The sequence below is a fragment of the Arachis hypogaea genome, chromosome 17 (genome assembly GCF_003086295.3).
Source record: "Arachis hypogaea cultivar Tifrunner chromosome 17, arahy.Tifrunner.gnm2.J5K5, whole genome shotgun sequence".
NCBI lineage: Eukaryota > Viridiplantae > Streptophyta > Magnoliopsida > Fabales > Fabaceae > Arachis > Arachis hypogaea.
The window spans coordinates 124,319,312-124,333,984 of NC_092052.1; the positions used below are offsets into that span (position 1 = coordinate 124,319,312).

The 14,673-nt window shown below is 33.1% G+C and overlaps 1 protein-coding gene across 1 annotated transcript; it reads left to right on the top strand.

Annotated features, from left to right (window-relative positions):
* Nucleotides 1–2,116: 2,116 nt before the first annotated feature.
* Nucleotides 2,117–2,883, top strand: LOC112763841 (uncharacterized). Its single transcript, XM_025809400.1, has 2 exons — nt 2,117–2,212; nt 2,503–2,883. Exons 1-2 carry the CDS (start codon nt 2,117–2,119, stop codon nt 2,881–2,883), a joined length of 477 nt encoding a protein of 158 aa, XP_025665185.1.
* The last annotated feature ends 11,790 nt before the right edge of the window (nt 2,884–14,673 follow it).

A 14,673-nucleotide genomic window follows, 5' to 3' on the forward strand; every position in this document is an offset into this window, starting at 1 on the left:
ATCGTTCTCTTGTGGAACATCGATTAGCACCGAAACTAGACGCTCGACCTATAAAGCAAATGCCTCGACGATTTGCTCCTGAAATTAATCAAAAGATTAAAGAAGAGATTGAACGCTTGATTAAAGCAAAATTCATTCGAACCGCTCATTATATTGAATGGGTTTCGAATATTATGCCTGTGATGAAAAAGAATGAAAAATTAAGAGTGTGTATTGATTTTAGAGATTTGAATAATACCACTCCGAAAGATGAGTATTTTATGCCTATAGCAGATATGTTAATTGACTCTACTGCAGGGAATGAAATTCTAAGTTTTATGGACAGTTATTCAGGATATAATCAGATCTTCATTGCTGAAGATGATGTGTCCAAAATTGCTTTTTGATGTCCCAGGGTGTTGGGCACTTATGAGTGGATAGTTATGCCATTCAGTTTGAAAAATGCTGGTGCAACATACCAATGTGCTATGAATACCATTTTTCATGAGTACATTGAAAAATTTATGGAGGTATATATTGATGATATTATGGTTAAGTCAAATTTGGTAACTCAATACATCGATCATTTGAGAAGAGCATTTATTACTATGTGGAAGAAAGGATTAAAAATGAATCCTTTAAAATGTGCGTTTGGTGTGTCAGCAGAAAACTTTTTAGGATTTGTCATCCAGAAAAAGGGATTGCTATCGATAAGAATAAGGCTGATGCAATTCTGGCATTATCCCCTCCCAAGTCAAAAAAAAGTACAATCTTTTCTTGGAAAAGTTAATTATCTTCGAAGGTTCATATCGAATCTTTCAGGTCGAACTCGAATATTTGCAGCTTTGGTAAAATTAAAAAATGAATTACAGTTCGAATGGACAGGAGAACATCAATAAGCTTTCGAGTCAATTAAAGCTTATTTGTCCAAAGCGCCAATAATGGCGAATGTTCGCTTCATGACCTTTGAAACTATATATTGCTGCATCTGGGAACACGATTGGGTGTATGTTGGCTCAGGATGATGAGAATGGCCATGAACGAGCTGTTTATTACCTTAGTCAAGTTTTAATTGATATCGAGACAAGGTATTCACCTATTGAAAAGTTGTGCTTATCTTTGTATTACGTTTGCACAAAGTTAAAGTGCTATATGGTTGCCAAACCTGTGAAAATCATTGCACAAATTGACCTCGTTAAATATATGTTGACTTCTCCGATGTTGCAAGGTCGACTAGGGAAATGGATGTTGGCATTAATAGAGTTTGACTTGCAATATATTCTGAATGAAAGGACAGGTCATTGCAGATTTTCTAGTTGATCATTTGAATAATCCGAATGATTAGGGGGCAAATATAATTGACGTTCATGTTGATTTTTGGAAGTTATATTTTGATGGTTCAAAGCACAATGATGGTGCAGAAGTGAGAATTTTAATTATCTCACCAAAGGAAATTCCGTCAGAATTTTTGTTTGAGTTAAAATATTCTTGCTTGAATAATGTGGCTGAGTACGAAACTTTAATTTTGGGCCTTGAAATTTTGATCGGAAAAAGGGCTTTAGAAGTTCAAATCCTTGGGGATTCTCAGTTAGTTTTGAAACAGATATCGAAGGAGTTCAAATGTAACAATGAGAAGTTAAAAAAATATTTAGCAATGGCACGAAAATTGCTAACTTCCTTTCGAAAGGTTTCATTAGTCCATATTCCGAGAATTCAGAATGAAATTGCTAATGAGTTGGCTCAGATTGCTTCAAGATATAAAATAGGCCCTGAAACACTAAGAAAATTGACAAAAATTTGCCAAATATTAGTGCCAGTGGATGAAAGAAAAGCTGTGTTTGGATGAATAGGAAGATGATGATTGGAAAAAACTTATTGTTGAGTATTTAAAGAATCCCAGTATTCAAGTGGACAGAAAGATAAGGTTGAAAGCAATAAATTTTGTAGTAATGGATGATGAGTTATACAAGAAAGGGATCGATGGAAGTCTTTCGAGATGTTCAAGCCGATAAAAATATTGCTTTAGGGGAAGTCCATAGAGGTATATGTGGCGCTCATCAGGCTGGGATAAAAATGAAATGGGTTTTACGTCGAAATCATGTTTATTGCCCTTTAATGGTTAAAGATTTCATCGATTATGCGAAGGCGTGTCAAGAGTGTCAACGCCATGGAGTGGTGCAACAGATCCCAGCATCTGAGTTACATTCGATCATTAAGCCATGGCCATTTCGAGGTTAGGATTTAGACCTAATTGGGTTGATACACCCTCCTCCTTCGTCGAAGAATTATAAATTTGTCTTGGTGGCCATAGATTATTTTATGAAGTGGGTCGAAACTATTCCCTTGATAGAGGCTGGGCAAAATGAAGTAATAGATTTTATTGAGGAATATATAATCCATCGATTTGGAATTCCTCAAATGCTAAGTATTGATCAAGGGACTATGTTCACTGGTCAGTGAATTAAGAATTTTGCAGTTTCGAGAAATATTAACATGATTACTTCAACCCCTTATTATGCACAGGCCAATGGGCAAGTCGAAGTGGCAAACAAAATTTTAATTAGTTTGATTAAAAAACAGATTGGAAGCAGACCTCGAACATGGCATGAGACTTTGAGTCAGGTATTGTGGGCTTATCAAAACTCACTAAGAGGATCAACAGGTACTTCTCCTTATAAATTAGTATATGGGCATGATGCAGTTTTGCCTTTAGAAATTAATCTAAATACGTTGAGGATTTTAAGGCAAGATGAGTTGCTAGTTGATGGTTATTGGAATGCAATGTATGATGAATTAAATGATTTAGTCTCCGAGCGTGTTTTGGCTCTTGAGAATATGATTCGACAAAAGGAAAACGTTGCTCGAAGTTATAATCGTCAAGTAAAAGAGAAATATTCAGTATAAGAGAGTTGGTCTTGAAAGTTGTATTGCCAATGGAAAACAAATCGAGATTTCTTGGCAAGTGGTCCCATACTTGGGAAGGACCTTTTCAAGTAATTGAATTGTATTCTGGAAATGCATATTGAATTAAAGATATTGATTCTGGGAATGTGATTAATTCGATAAATGGAAAGTATTTGAAGGAATATCGATGTATGCCGAGTCAAGATTAATAATGCAAGTAAATAAGTCAGGATACAAAAGAGTTGTTACATATAAAATATCCTAAGGTGGTAGAATAGTAGGCGCCAAAAGTTCTCCTAAGTTAGAATGGAGTTGGACTCTCTCACTGTCCAAGGTATAGAATGCTTCAGTTTGCTCGTACTCCTCATTTTTGTGCCTTGTCAAGTTGCCTTTCACAATCTTCTTACTTGGCTTCGATAGTGCGGAGCTCCTTGAAGAGTTTTTATTGTTTGTTCTGGGCGGTAGCCAAGGGTATTGCCATGTCAGCCTTTCTCTTCCGAATCTTGGCTAGTTTTTCATTGATCTGGACTAGCTCTGCTTCAAGTTCTTCTTCTTGTTTATCATAATGAGCTCGAGCAGTGAAGGCTTGAGAAATTCTCAGATCGAATTCTTTGTAAGAAGCCTTTATTGGTCGAAGAGCTTCGCCAAATTTTTCTGACTCAGTTCTGATTTTGGCTACTTTGCCCTGGGTTCCTTGTAGTTTATCTTGGAAGGTGATGCAGTCATTAGAAATCTTTATGAATTTCTTGACTATAGCAGAGAATTGAAGAGGAACTCGAAACTTAAGGGAGGAACTCAAAATTTCTGAAAGGAGTAAATTCAGATCTGAGTGGCTAGTCCATTCAGTAGGTGGATGTGATAAAAGTTGAAGAGTAGTAGTTAATTGTTCACGGGTGTTTTCATTAAGTTATGAGGGAAGGTTGGATGTAGAAGGACCTGTAGGAGTTGGAGTTGAGATCGGTACTTCATCTTCTTGAACGATTTGGTTCAAAAAGGCAACCAAACCATCGAGGTCGACATCAGATGGTTGAGAGGGCATATCAGGGACTTCAAAGGATGGTTTTGGACCATGAGAGGTGGAAATCTCAATGTTTTTGTGTGGGCTTGGAGATTTCTAAGGAGAAGGAATAGTTTCTGGCATATGAGTGGGTGAATCGGAGTCAGGAGCAACGAGAGAATCAATGAAATTTTCAACTCAAGTTGGAGAATGAAGGTTGTCAGCATTTTGATTTTGAGAGAGTGAAGGCTATTCTTGTGTCAAATCGACTACTTGTGTATCGATCGAAATGGGTGGAATGACTTGAATTGGTTCAGCAGATATAATAGTTTGAGTTGGAGAGTGAGATTTTTGTTGCTCTGGCCTCGGTTGATCATGTTAAGTGGTTTGTTCAGGAGCGAGTGAGAAAAATGTTGACTGAGGAATTATTTCAACCTGAAATAAGACACTTAGTAAGTCAAATCTTTCAACCAAGTTAATATGTTTAAAATTAATATGAAATTACCGGAATGGATTTTCTCCGAATCAATGGTGGGGCGGATTCAGTTGTGGAATCTTCATCTGAGTCAGAAGGAGCGGCAAGAATATTTTGTATGGACTGTTTGCTTTCCTCTACAGAGCTTTCACTCGAAGATTGAACCTGATACTAAAGAAAAATCAAAATCATGACAAGTTCGAATGAATACAATTGAGAAAGGTTTCAAAGAGTTTGATTGAAAGATTACCCTTCTGGAAGCTCTTGTAGGAATTTGTCGATTCTTCTTTGGTGGTTGCCTTGAAGGTACTGCAACCTCGATTCTCCTTTTTGAGGTTCTTCTTGGCGAACAGTCAGTGGTTGTGGCGGTCTTGATGGCTGAGTTTTTAATCTCTTCAAGGGTGCGACTATACTTAGAATAATATGTGGTCCACCAATCAAAAAATGATTTGGTGATGTATGAACTACGCTCCTAAAGAAGGTGATTGTAGTTCATCTTTTGTTTTTTATTAGAAAGAAGACAGATATCGAGTGCTTCCTTCGAAACTAACTCGACATGACAGAAAGCTTTGCTGTTTCAAGGAAGTGGAGTTGGAATGGTTTGAGAAAAGCCCAACTGCCTGGTTGTGTAGTGAGGAGCATAGAGAGTTGCCTTGAATTGTTTCTTTTTGTATTGAGGCAACCTAGTTGGGATCACCTGAATAGCCCGTAGGTTTGCCCAATTTCTATTGGCAATCTCATTTTCTTGATCATCATTTAGAAAGAGAAGGCGTTCGAGCCATGAAGGACCACAATTTCGACGCAAAAAAGGAGTGAAATTGAGGTCATTATTGTTGAAATTATTGCAAGAATGAAAAAGAGAAAAAACAGCCCAGAAACGGTCCTCAGTCGAATGGGCATCTGGGAAGTTTGGTTGGAAAGAGGACAATCGAAACCTTTCGATATGTTGTTTGTCAGATGAGCTATGCCCATCTTTCTGCATGAATTTCTCAAAAATAGCATTCAACCAGAGTTGGAGGAGCCAGAGGGGACCTCCTACGTTGATTCGAGAATTGTTTCGAAGGCAATTGACCAGATAGCCAAGTTCTTCGAATAAGTGACCCAACATCAACTTGGCCAAATTAAATATGTTTCCTTCATGTAAAATGGCAGCAAGAGGGAGAAAGAGTTTTTGCATCTGAACACTTTGAGAACAGAAGACAATGGCATTTAGCCAGTAAAACAGAAACGTGACGTGTTTATAGTCGGTCACAGGTTCATTTTTCTTACCCATGTTGTGGATGATAAAATCACTATAAGAAGTTCTATGATCTATTCTGTATTCTCAGTTTGGTTGTGTGCTGAGCGAATATTTTATACGATTTTTACCATCATTTTCATATAGTTTTTAGCATGTTTTGTTTAAGTTTTGTTAAGTTTTCATAGGTTTCGGTACAAAATTCATATTTTTGGATTCTACTTTGAGTTTGTGTATTTTTATACAATTTCATGTATTTTCTGGCTGAAATTGAGGAGCTGGAGCAAAAGTATGATTCAGAGACAGAGAAAGTGCTGTAGATGCTGTCAGGATCTGACCTCCTTGCATTCGAAAGAGCTTTTCTGGAGCTACAGAAATCCCAATGGAGCGTTCTCAATGGCTATGGAAAGCTAACATCCAGATCTTTCCAGCAATGAATAATATTCCATACTTTGCTTCAGAATTGAAGGCCCAAAACTAGCATTCAATGCCAGCATCCTTCCTTGTTCTAGCGTCCAACGCCCACAAGGAGGAGACCAGCGTTCAACGCCCTAGCCAGTGTTCAACGCCCTAGATTCCTCCTAGCACGTGGATCTCAATCAAGCTCAGCCTAAACACTCACCAAGTGGGCCCCATAAGTATATTTTAGCACTAAAAGACTATTTTACCCTTCTTATATAATCCTTAGTCATTAGTTTAGTATTTATTTGAGAACTTTTACATTCTAGAAAGACTTCCGACATATTTTCAAATTCCACATTGTATTTTCTATCAGTATGAGTTTCTAAACCTCCTAGATTGAGGGGTGGAGCTCTGCTGAGTTTTATGAATTAATAAAGTATTACTGTTCTATCTTCAATCCGTGTTTGATTCACTTCGTTCTTCATCAATATGAATGCGTTGAACCGACACAAGGTTATCTCATTCTACATGGGTTCAGAGTGAGCCTTTTATCGGACAATGATGAACCACTAACTTGATTATACATCACTTAGACAACTAATTCACGACTTCATTGGGGTCTTCTCGAGACACCAGTTCAGCCGAGGTATGGGGAGATTAGATTCTTTGTGGTAAAGGTTAGAACCAAAGGCGCAGCATTCTCTGATCCGAAAGATTCAACATTGTCTGTGGCGTTTTGAGTAGGATCACTAAGCGGAATAAACTGCAGGAGCTTCACCCTCAATCAACATGGATCCGCACTAACCCTGGGGTTCAGATCTGGAGGAGCATTAGCGACCTCTCAAGAAAGGCACTGATCACATACAGCCAGCCATAGAAGAAATCATTCACAGTTGGAGTAGACAGTAAGACTGAATTGATTCAAAAGAGTAAAGCATCTCCAAGCCTTAACCATCTTCATATCATTACATTCACCATCAACTGAGTAACGTTTTATTTATTTTCTTTTTATGCGTTTAAATAATCAAACAACTTTTCTATCCGTCTGACTAAGATCTACAAGATAACCATAACTTACTTCAAATCACAATCCTCGTGGGATCGACCCTGACTCACTCAGGTATTACTTGGACGACCTAGTGCACTTGCTGGTTCAGTTGTGCGAAGTTTAATTCCGCGCACCATTGTGCATCAGAGATCAGTTCAGGGGAGCTTATGGGGAGACCAGTGATGGTAGCCACGTCAAGGAGTGAAAGGCCAATCATTTCACAAGGGAGGTGGAAGTTGTTGGTAGTCCTGTTCCAAAACCACCGCTCCTATCATCCAGGGGTGAGCGATTGGTGTGAAGTGAGAAAGTCGTAGGAGCTCTTGGATGCCAAGAGCTCTCCAGGCAGTATTTTTCTCCGATTCAAGATGCCTGTGCCAGGTTCTAAAATCAGCCCCTCGTGGAGTAATTTTAGGGTTGTTCCTGAAGAATTTTTGAGGATTAACGAAATGAAAAATGACAAGGTTCTGGTTGATTAGCAAGTCTTCTCCTTGTGCATTGGGGAAGTAAGGGATATGTTTGTGTGCCCGTTCCATGTTAAACAATGAGTTTCATCGTTGACGTTGAACGGGATGAAAATCCTGGTGTCATCGACTTGAGGTTGAGGATCTTCAATAATTTTATCATTAAATTTATTGAGTATTTTCAAAGTTGGAGGAGCATGAGGTTGAACCATAGAATCTTTGCCCTTGTCTTGTGCGGCAACACGGGTTAAAGAGGAAGCCATTGTTGATTAAGGTGAGAAATGAAAAGGAGGATTTGCAGTTGTAGAGCAGAAAAGAGTACATAAGTAAAAGAAGAATTATCACTTTGGAAGATATGGATTCAGGAAGGAAGACAATGGTAAGAAGTTTTAATTTAAAAGAAGAAGATTTGTTTCTTAACCATTGTTACAAAGGAGAATTCAAAAGAAGGAGACAACTTCGTAGAGAAGGTGAAGTGTTGGAAGAGAGAGATTGTGAATTGTGGGAGACGTGTCAAACGGCTGGAAAGTTAATGGGCGAAGTAAATGTCATTTATGGCTAATCATGGTGATCCTCGTTAATGATAAAATTAGGATTAAATGTTTTACCTTCTAAAGAATGATTTCAAGAACAAACACATTAATCTTAGGGGGTAATTTGTTAGTAAAAAATAATTGAATTCGAAGAAGAAGGTTATTCGAATTATTAATTAAGCTTTCGGAAGAAAAGTTAGTGTCGAAGGAGATGTATTTGGGGGCATTGAATAAGAGATCGATTAGCTTAGCAAATCGAGGAGTTACTCGAGTTAAGAAGATCGAAGATTCTTAGAATCGAAGGTTATTCAACAGTCGTTACAGAATCAGGCAAAAGAGCGGGAACGGTTACCTGTGTTTTTGCACACGTGGGATTTTCATTTCGAAATGATTAGTTAAGGAAATGGCTATAAATACTAGAAGGCTCGAAGTAACAATAGTTGGAACTTTGCTTCAGAAATTACTCACGCATACTCATATCCCCAACGACTTACTGAGTCTGCTTCGAGTCAATTTTCTATAGGGTTCCTTCCACTTGTTTTACTTTCCATTTACATTTTCTGCAAATTTTACTTTTCTTGCAAATTTATCTTTGCAGCAACATTTAATTTCCTTGTTCAATTTACAATTTCCAGTATTTTTATTTTCGAAGTTTAAAAGTCCTTTGATCTAATTAAAGGTATTTTATTACTTTATTTAAATTCAATGCAAATCATTTCGATTTCAGTCAATTTTACGTTCAAAATCTTTATCTTTCAGTCTTTCAGTCTTTTTCTTTAATTCTTGTCTAATTCGAGGAACTTTGATGCACTTCTAAAAAATTGGTACTCGCAAAAAAGAGGAGTAGATTTCACTCCTAGACTATTAGAATCGAACCACCATCAATTTACTAAAAATCGACAAAATACCTTTACTTTAATTAAGTTGTGAGAAGTTTAGTAAAAACTAATATGTGCGTGTTTCACATACTTTTTATATGCACTTCTATTGATATAATATATAAATTTTTATTAAAAAAATACATAAATTTATTAATATAGTACCAAAATTTTTATAAATAACACACAAAATTTATTGCATAATTAAAAATTATTTTATGATTGTTATTCTGGATTCTAATTGTACATCAAAATTTTTACTACTCGATAGTTTTGTATGCACAATTTAAATTATTTTTATTTTTACTGTTTTAGATTCTGTAATATATATACACTAAAATTTCTGTTCTCAATAATTTTACTATATATATATATATATATATGAGGAGATGATAATAAATTAATAATAATAATGATAATGAAAGAAGGAGGAAGGAAAGAAAAAAAAAAATCAAACAAAAGAAGATGATCACAACAATGTTAAAAAAAAGCGTATATACGATAAGCATGACTTGATTGAATTTGGCCTAAAAATTAATTGGCTGCCTAATATAAGTTGTTATATAACATTATTTTGTGCTTTATATACAGAGATGTTGTGGGCTAACTTTCTACATCATTATTAACCTTCCATTTCCAATATCTTCTATTCTTCTAGGCAGTTGTTCTAACTACCATAATATATTTAGAAGAAAGATGGTTGTTACAATTGAAACAATAATTAGTACTTATTCATTATTACAGTTAAATTAAAATTAATACCACTGAAATAATTATTATAATTTTGATATTAAAGTTAAATAATTATTTTAATTTATAAACAATAACAGGACATATAAAATACAATTTAAAATTCAAAAAAGGTTACATTCAGTAGCATTATGTTACATATTGTTACATAATACAACTTAAAATTCAAAAAATAATCAAGAAGAATAATGGTTGTATATCTTAAAATTTACGACACAACAAAACTCTACGGAAACATAAAATTAAAGAACTTCTCCCAGGTTGTAAAAAAATTTCGCAATTTGCGAGAAATTCTAAGTACATATTCTCATACTTCACCAACAGAGCACATTTTGTAGTATTACACCAAAATTAAAATTACATCAAATCTTTTTTGAAAATGTTTAATAACAAAAGAAAGTTAGCCAAAAACAGTTATAACTTATCTTATTTAATATTCATTAATTTTTATAATAATTAATAAATACTAAATAAGACAAGTTCTGCCTGTTTTTTTTGTCTTCCTAACATTACCATCTTTTTAACGAAAATTAAGTGCTTTATTTGGAAAAGTATATGGAACCAAGAGGTGATCAGCCAAAAAATAAACAACTTAACTAATTTATAATTATATTTAATTAATTTTATTTATTTTTAATTTATAATATTTGATATTAATTGCTTCTCACCCCAAATTAAAATTCTGAATGATACGTTGAAGAAATAGGGGCGGAGATCACGGAACTTTCAACAATCCCAATTCTTAGTATATAAAAAAAATTATAAAATATATAAAAGAACATCTATTTAGTATGAAAAAGAAACATTCTGATACTTAATAGAAGAAACATCCTAATATCTAGTATAAGCACCATCTACGTAGAGGTTTTGAATTCATCCAAAAATATCTGGCTGATTTTTTGCTGGTATCCTCTTGATTCCCTAACATTGTTGGCTTTATTTTTAAAATAAGGTTACGATTATTCAACCAAAAAAAGTTCAGCACGTAATAAGAATGTTTCATTGCTGTAGCATCACTAGCATGTCCATGGATATGGTGTGTGTAGCGGCTAGTTTGGTTTGATGCAAGCCACGAGCCCACGACTAAGTACATGAACAAAAGATGACATCAACGGTGATGATTAAATTAAGATTAAAACTCAAATGTAATTATCTTTATGTGAAATTAATAATTAAAATTTATTAAATTAAATAATTTAATTAGTTTAATTAAATTATTATCTAATGATTTACAGCTATCTTAACTACACATGAATTTTCAATTCAGATTAAAACTGTTACTTTAATTTCTCGGGGTTTTCGCAGGTGCCTAACGTTAATAACGACGAGATAATGAGACAATTTCGTCTTAGGCTCGCTAGCTGTACGTGTCCTTAACTGCTTTCGTGACAATTTTGTATTTTGTCGTCACAAAATCATATTGAATTGTCGTCGATTATAATTAGGTGAGTCCATTGAAAATTCTATTTCCTTTCATGCGTTAATCTTTGCATACTTTTTGTCATTCAAGATCCTTACAAGAAAAAGATTTCAGGCTCCTAGGATTTCTCTTTAATTTTATAAAATTTTATAGAGTTTACTGATTACAAAAAAATTAAAGCAAATTGCGAGATTTTTTTAAAATACTTTTCTTCATTATAATAATTGGTTAATATTCTTGGTTAATATTTTATTTTAAATACTTTTCTTCATTATAATAATAAATCAAACTTTTAACAATTGTTTATTATCTACTATCTTTTTGAGTGATTATTAATAAAAAAATATTTTTAAAAAAATTACTAATAATTTGTATTAGAGAAATAATGGTTGATCAATATATATTATTTTATATTCATCTTATATTTGAGTTAATATTAACCAACTCTTTATATTTTTAATAATTTCTTAGTTAAACAGTAAAATTATCTAAAAAACAGTATTCAAAGATAAAAAGAATTCAAAGACTAACAGAATTTATTATTTTTAGTCAATATTTTTAATTCATACTTTAAATATTATTAGTAAAAACAATAAATTCTAATATCTCTTTAGCATTCCTCTTCAAAGATTAAGTTAGCGAATCATTATATTATTTTATAATGGGTTATATTATGATATCAAACATGTTATCGTGGTGGATTCTGCTGATAGTTTGCATACATTTTTTTTTCAATTATTTTTTAAAAAGGATTATGCAATCAATCTGACAAATTAACATTTAATGACTATTTGTATTGAAATTTGTCAATAATTCTAATATTTTATTTTATATTTTTTTAGTAATTATTATTAGGATTCTTCTTTATATTTTAGTGAGTCAATTATCAATAATCAATATTTTTAATTCTATAACAGATTATATTCTTTTTTTTTTGGTTTCCCATGGTATCCCTCAACCCGGCAGGTCAAGGACTAATCCGTCGCGGTACTGAGCTCCATTTAAGGGTTTACCGCTGGCCAATGGGTTGCTGCATGCACAAGGCGAGATTCGAACCTCCGACACTTGCTTAAGCGGACTAGTGAACTAACCACTAGACCAACCCAACTTGGTTAGATTATATTCTAACGCCAAGTATATTGACGTAGTAGATACATTTTGGCCGGTGCCAGTTTGGATACCTCTCTCGTCTCAACTATTTTTTAAGAAAGTATATGTTATATAATCAATAAATTAATATTGAATGATTAATTATCTTGAGATTTGTTAATAATTCTAATATTTTATTTCATACATTTTTAATAATTATTATGATTCTTTTCTTATATTTTTATGAATTAATAATTCTATTATTTTATTTTATATTCTTTTAATAATTATCACGATTATTTCTTGTATTTCTAAGACTGATATATATAGTATTTTGTCTTACCATTTATAAATGTAAGTATTAGAGTCAAGTATGCTACATAGTGCATTGTAGTGTCAATCTATATGTTAATATTATTTTTTAAAAAATTATATATTAAATAATTAAATTTATTTAAATTTAATAATTAATTAAAGTGAGATTTATCAATAATTATAATATTATATATATATATATATATATCTTTTAAATAATATTTAATTTTTTATATAACATTTTGAATATAGTATTTTTTTATTTTTGTCTATTAAACTTATCTAAATAGTTAAAAAATTATTTGTTAATATTTTTTAACAATATATTATTATTTTCTGCTACTACTCAAATTAATGTTTTAATTTTTTTTATTATTATTATTGTTGTTGTTGTTGTTGTTGTTGTTGTTGTTGTTGTTAATTTGATAATATTTAGTGAATACATATAAATTTTACTTTAAAATATTTTAGTTTATTTTTTTTATAGACATTGAGTTATTTGTTTTCTTATTAAATATAAGTACTTTGTGAATTCCTTTATTTTATAGATTAGTTGATATTATTAGTATAAAATAATATATAAAAATATTTTATATAAAATAGATATATTTTTTTCTGTACATCATACGGATGTATAGACTAATAAGGTTATTAAAAGAAATTAACAAATTAATAACAAATAATTATCTAGCTCTAGTCTTAAAAAAAATATATTAATAGTAATATTTCTTTTTTTAACTAAAAATGAAAAAATTTAAACTTGTAATCTCTTAGATGAATATGAAAAGAGTATGTCATTTGAGTTATAACTAATTAACGTAAAATGTGTTGTTTGACCTAGACTTTCTAATGTATATTCATTCACAATTAAATCCCTTAATATGGTATAATAATTAATCTGGACTACTACGTACGTATTAAAAGACATTGATTCGTCCATTATTAAATATAGTCACCTTCCTCTCTCCTCTGTCACACCTATAACCTTGTACTTCCGAGGTTTCATTTCCAAAGTCCTAATCCTTGGAGAAGAAATTAAAACACCAACAATATAATAATAATGAATACAGAACAAGAACAACAAAGATGAAAGTTGTTGGGTTCTTTGGTGTTTACCAAGAATCCTTCAAGATCATCCAATCCCACACAAAGATCTTCACTCAAATCACCTTTATTCTCATTCTCCCTCTCCTCTCATTCATCTTCTTCATTTTCAAACAACAATCCAATCTCCTCTTCAACGAAATTCTACATGACTCGCATCAATTAACCAATATCAACAACCATGACACACCACAATACCAGCACCTCATTCGAAAAATCTCTTCTAAATGGGACACTTTCTTGTTCTTCAACTTCATCTCCTTCACTCTCATCCTCATCTTCTCCATCCTCTCCACCACTGCGGTGGTTTACACCGTCGCCACTTCCATCTACGACGCCGGAAAAGAAACTATGATAAGTTTCACTGAGGTCATCACAGGCATTGTCCCAAAGACATGGAAGAGGCTTATGGTAACTTTTCTATGCGCCATCTTAGATTTTCTAGCGTACAACTTTTTGGCAATGTTAGTTACTTGGGAACTTGCAAAACCGGTTCGAAATTACTTCGGTGTTGCGGGTTCCATTATTATGGTGTTCTTATATCTATCTGGGTTCGTGTATCTGATCATGGTGTGGAAGATTGCCAGTGTTGTTACCTTGTTGGATGGAAAAGCGTGTGGATTTGAAGCAATGAAGAAAAGCAAGGAGCTAGTGAAGGGTAATATGGGATTTTCCATATCCATTTTTCTTAGCGTAAACGTTCCCTTCTTTGTGATACTTTTTTTGTTTTTGGAGAAAGCAGCGTTTGGGATTTTGTGTTTGTTGGTGTCATCTCATGTGTTGGTGTTTGAGGTTGTTCTTCTAACACTGCTCTGTTTTGTTTGCAATAAGTCTTGTGAGAATAATGTTGAAAAGGTTGTTTTAGTGGATCAAATTATTGATGAACATCATGTTCATAATAATGTTATGATTCCATTTTGATAGATCTATATATGTTCTATATGCTGAAAACTCATGGGAAGTCGATTTCATATGAAATTAATATTTTAGAGTCGTTAGATGAAAATTTAGTTAAACCAGTCAAATCATCTAACGGCTCTCCGATATCAACTTCACCTGAAGTCGACTACTGTACCTGAGT

Excerpts from the sequence above, each read along its gene's own strand:
- LOC112763841 (XM_025809400.1), top strand. The coding sequence starts at position 2,117 with ATGCGAAGGCGTGTCAAGAGTGTCAACGCCATGGAGTGGTGCAACAGA. Across the intron at positions 2,213-2,502 it reads TAAGCCATGGCCATTTCGAG|GCCAATGGGCAAGTCGAAGT; the intron begins GTTAGGATTTAG and ends TATTATGCACAG.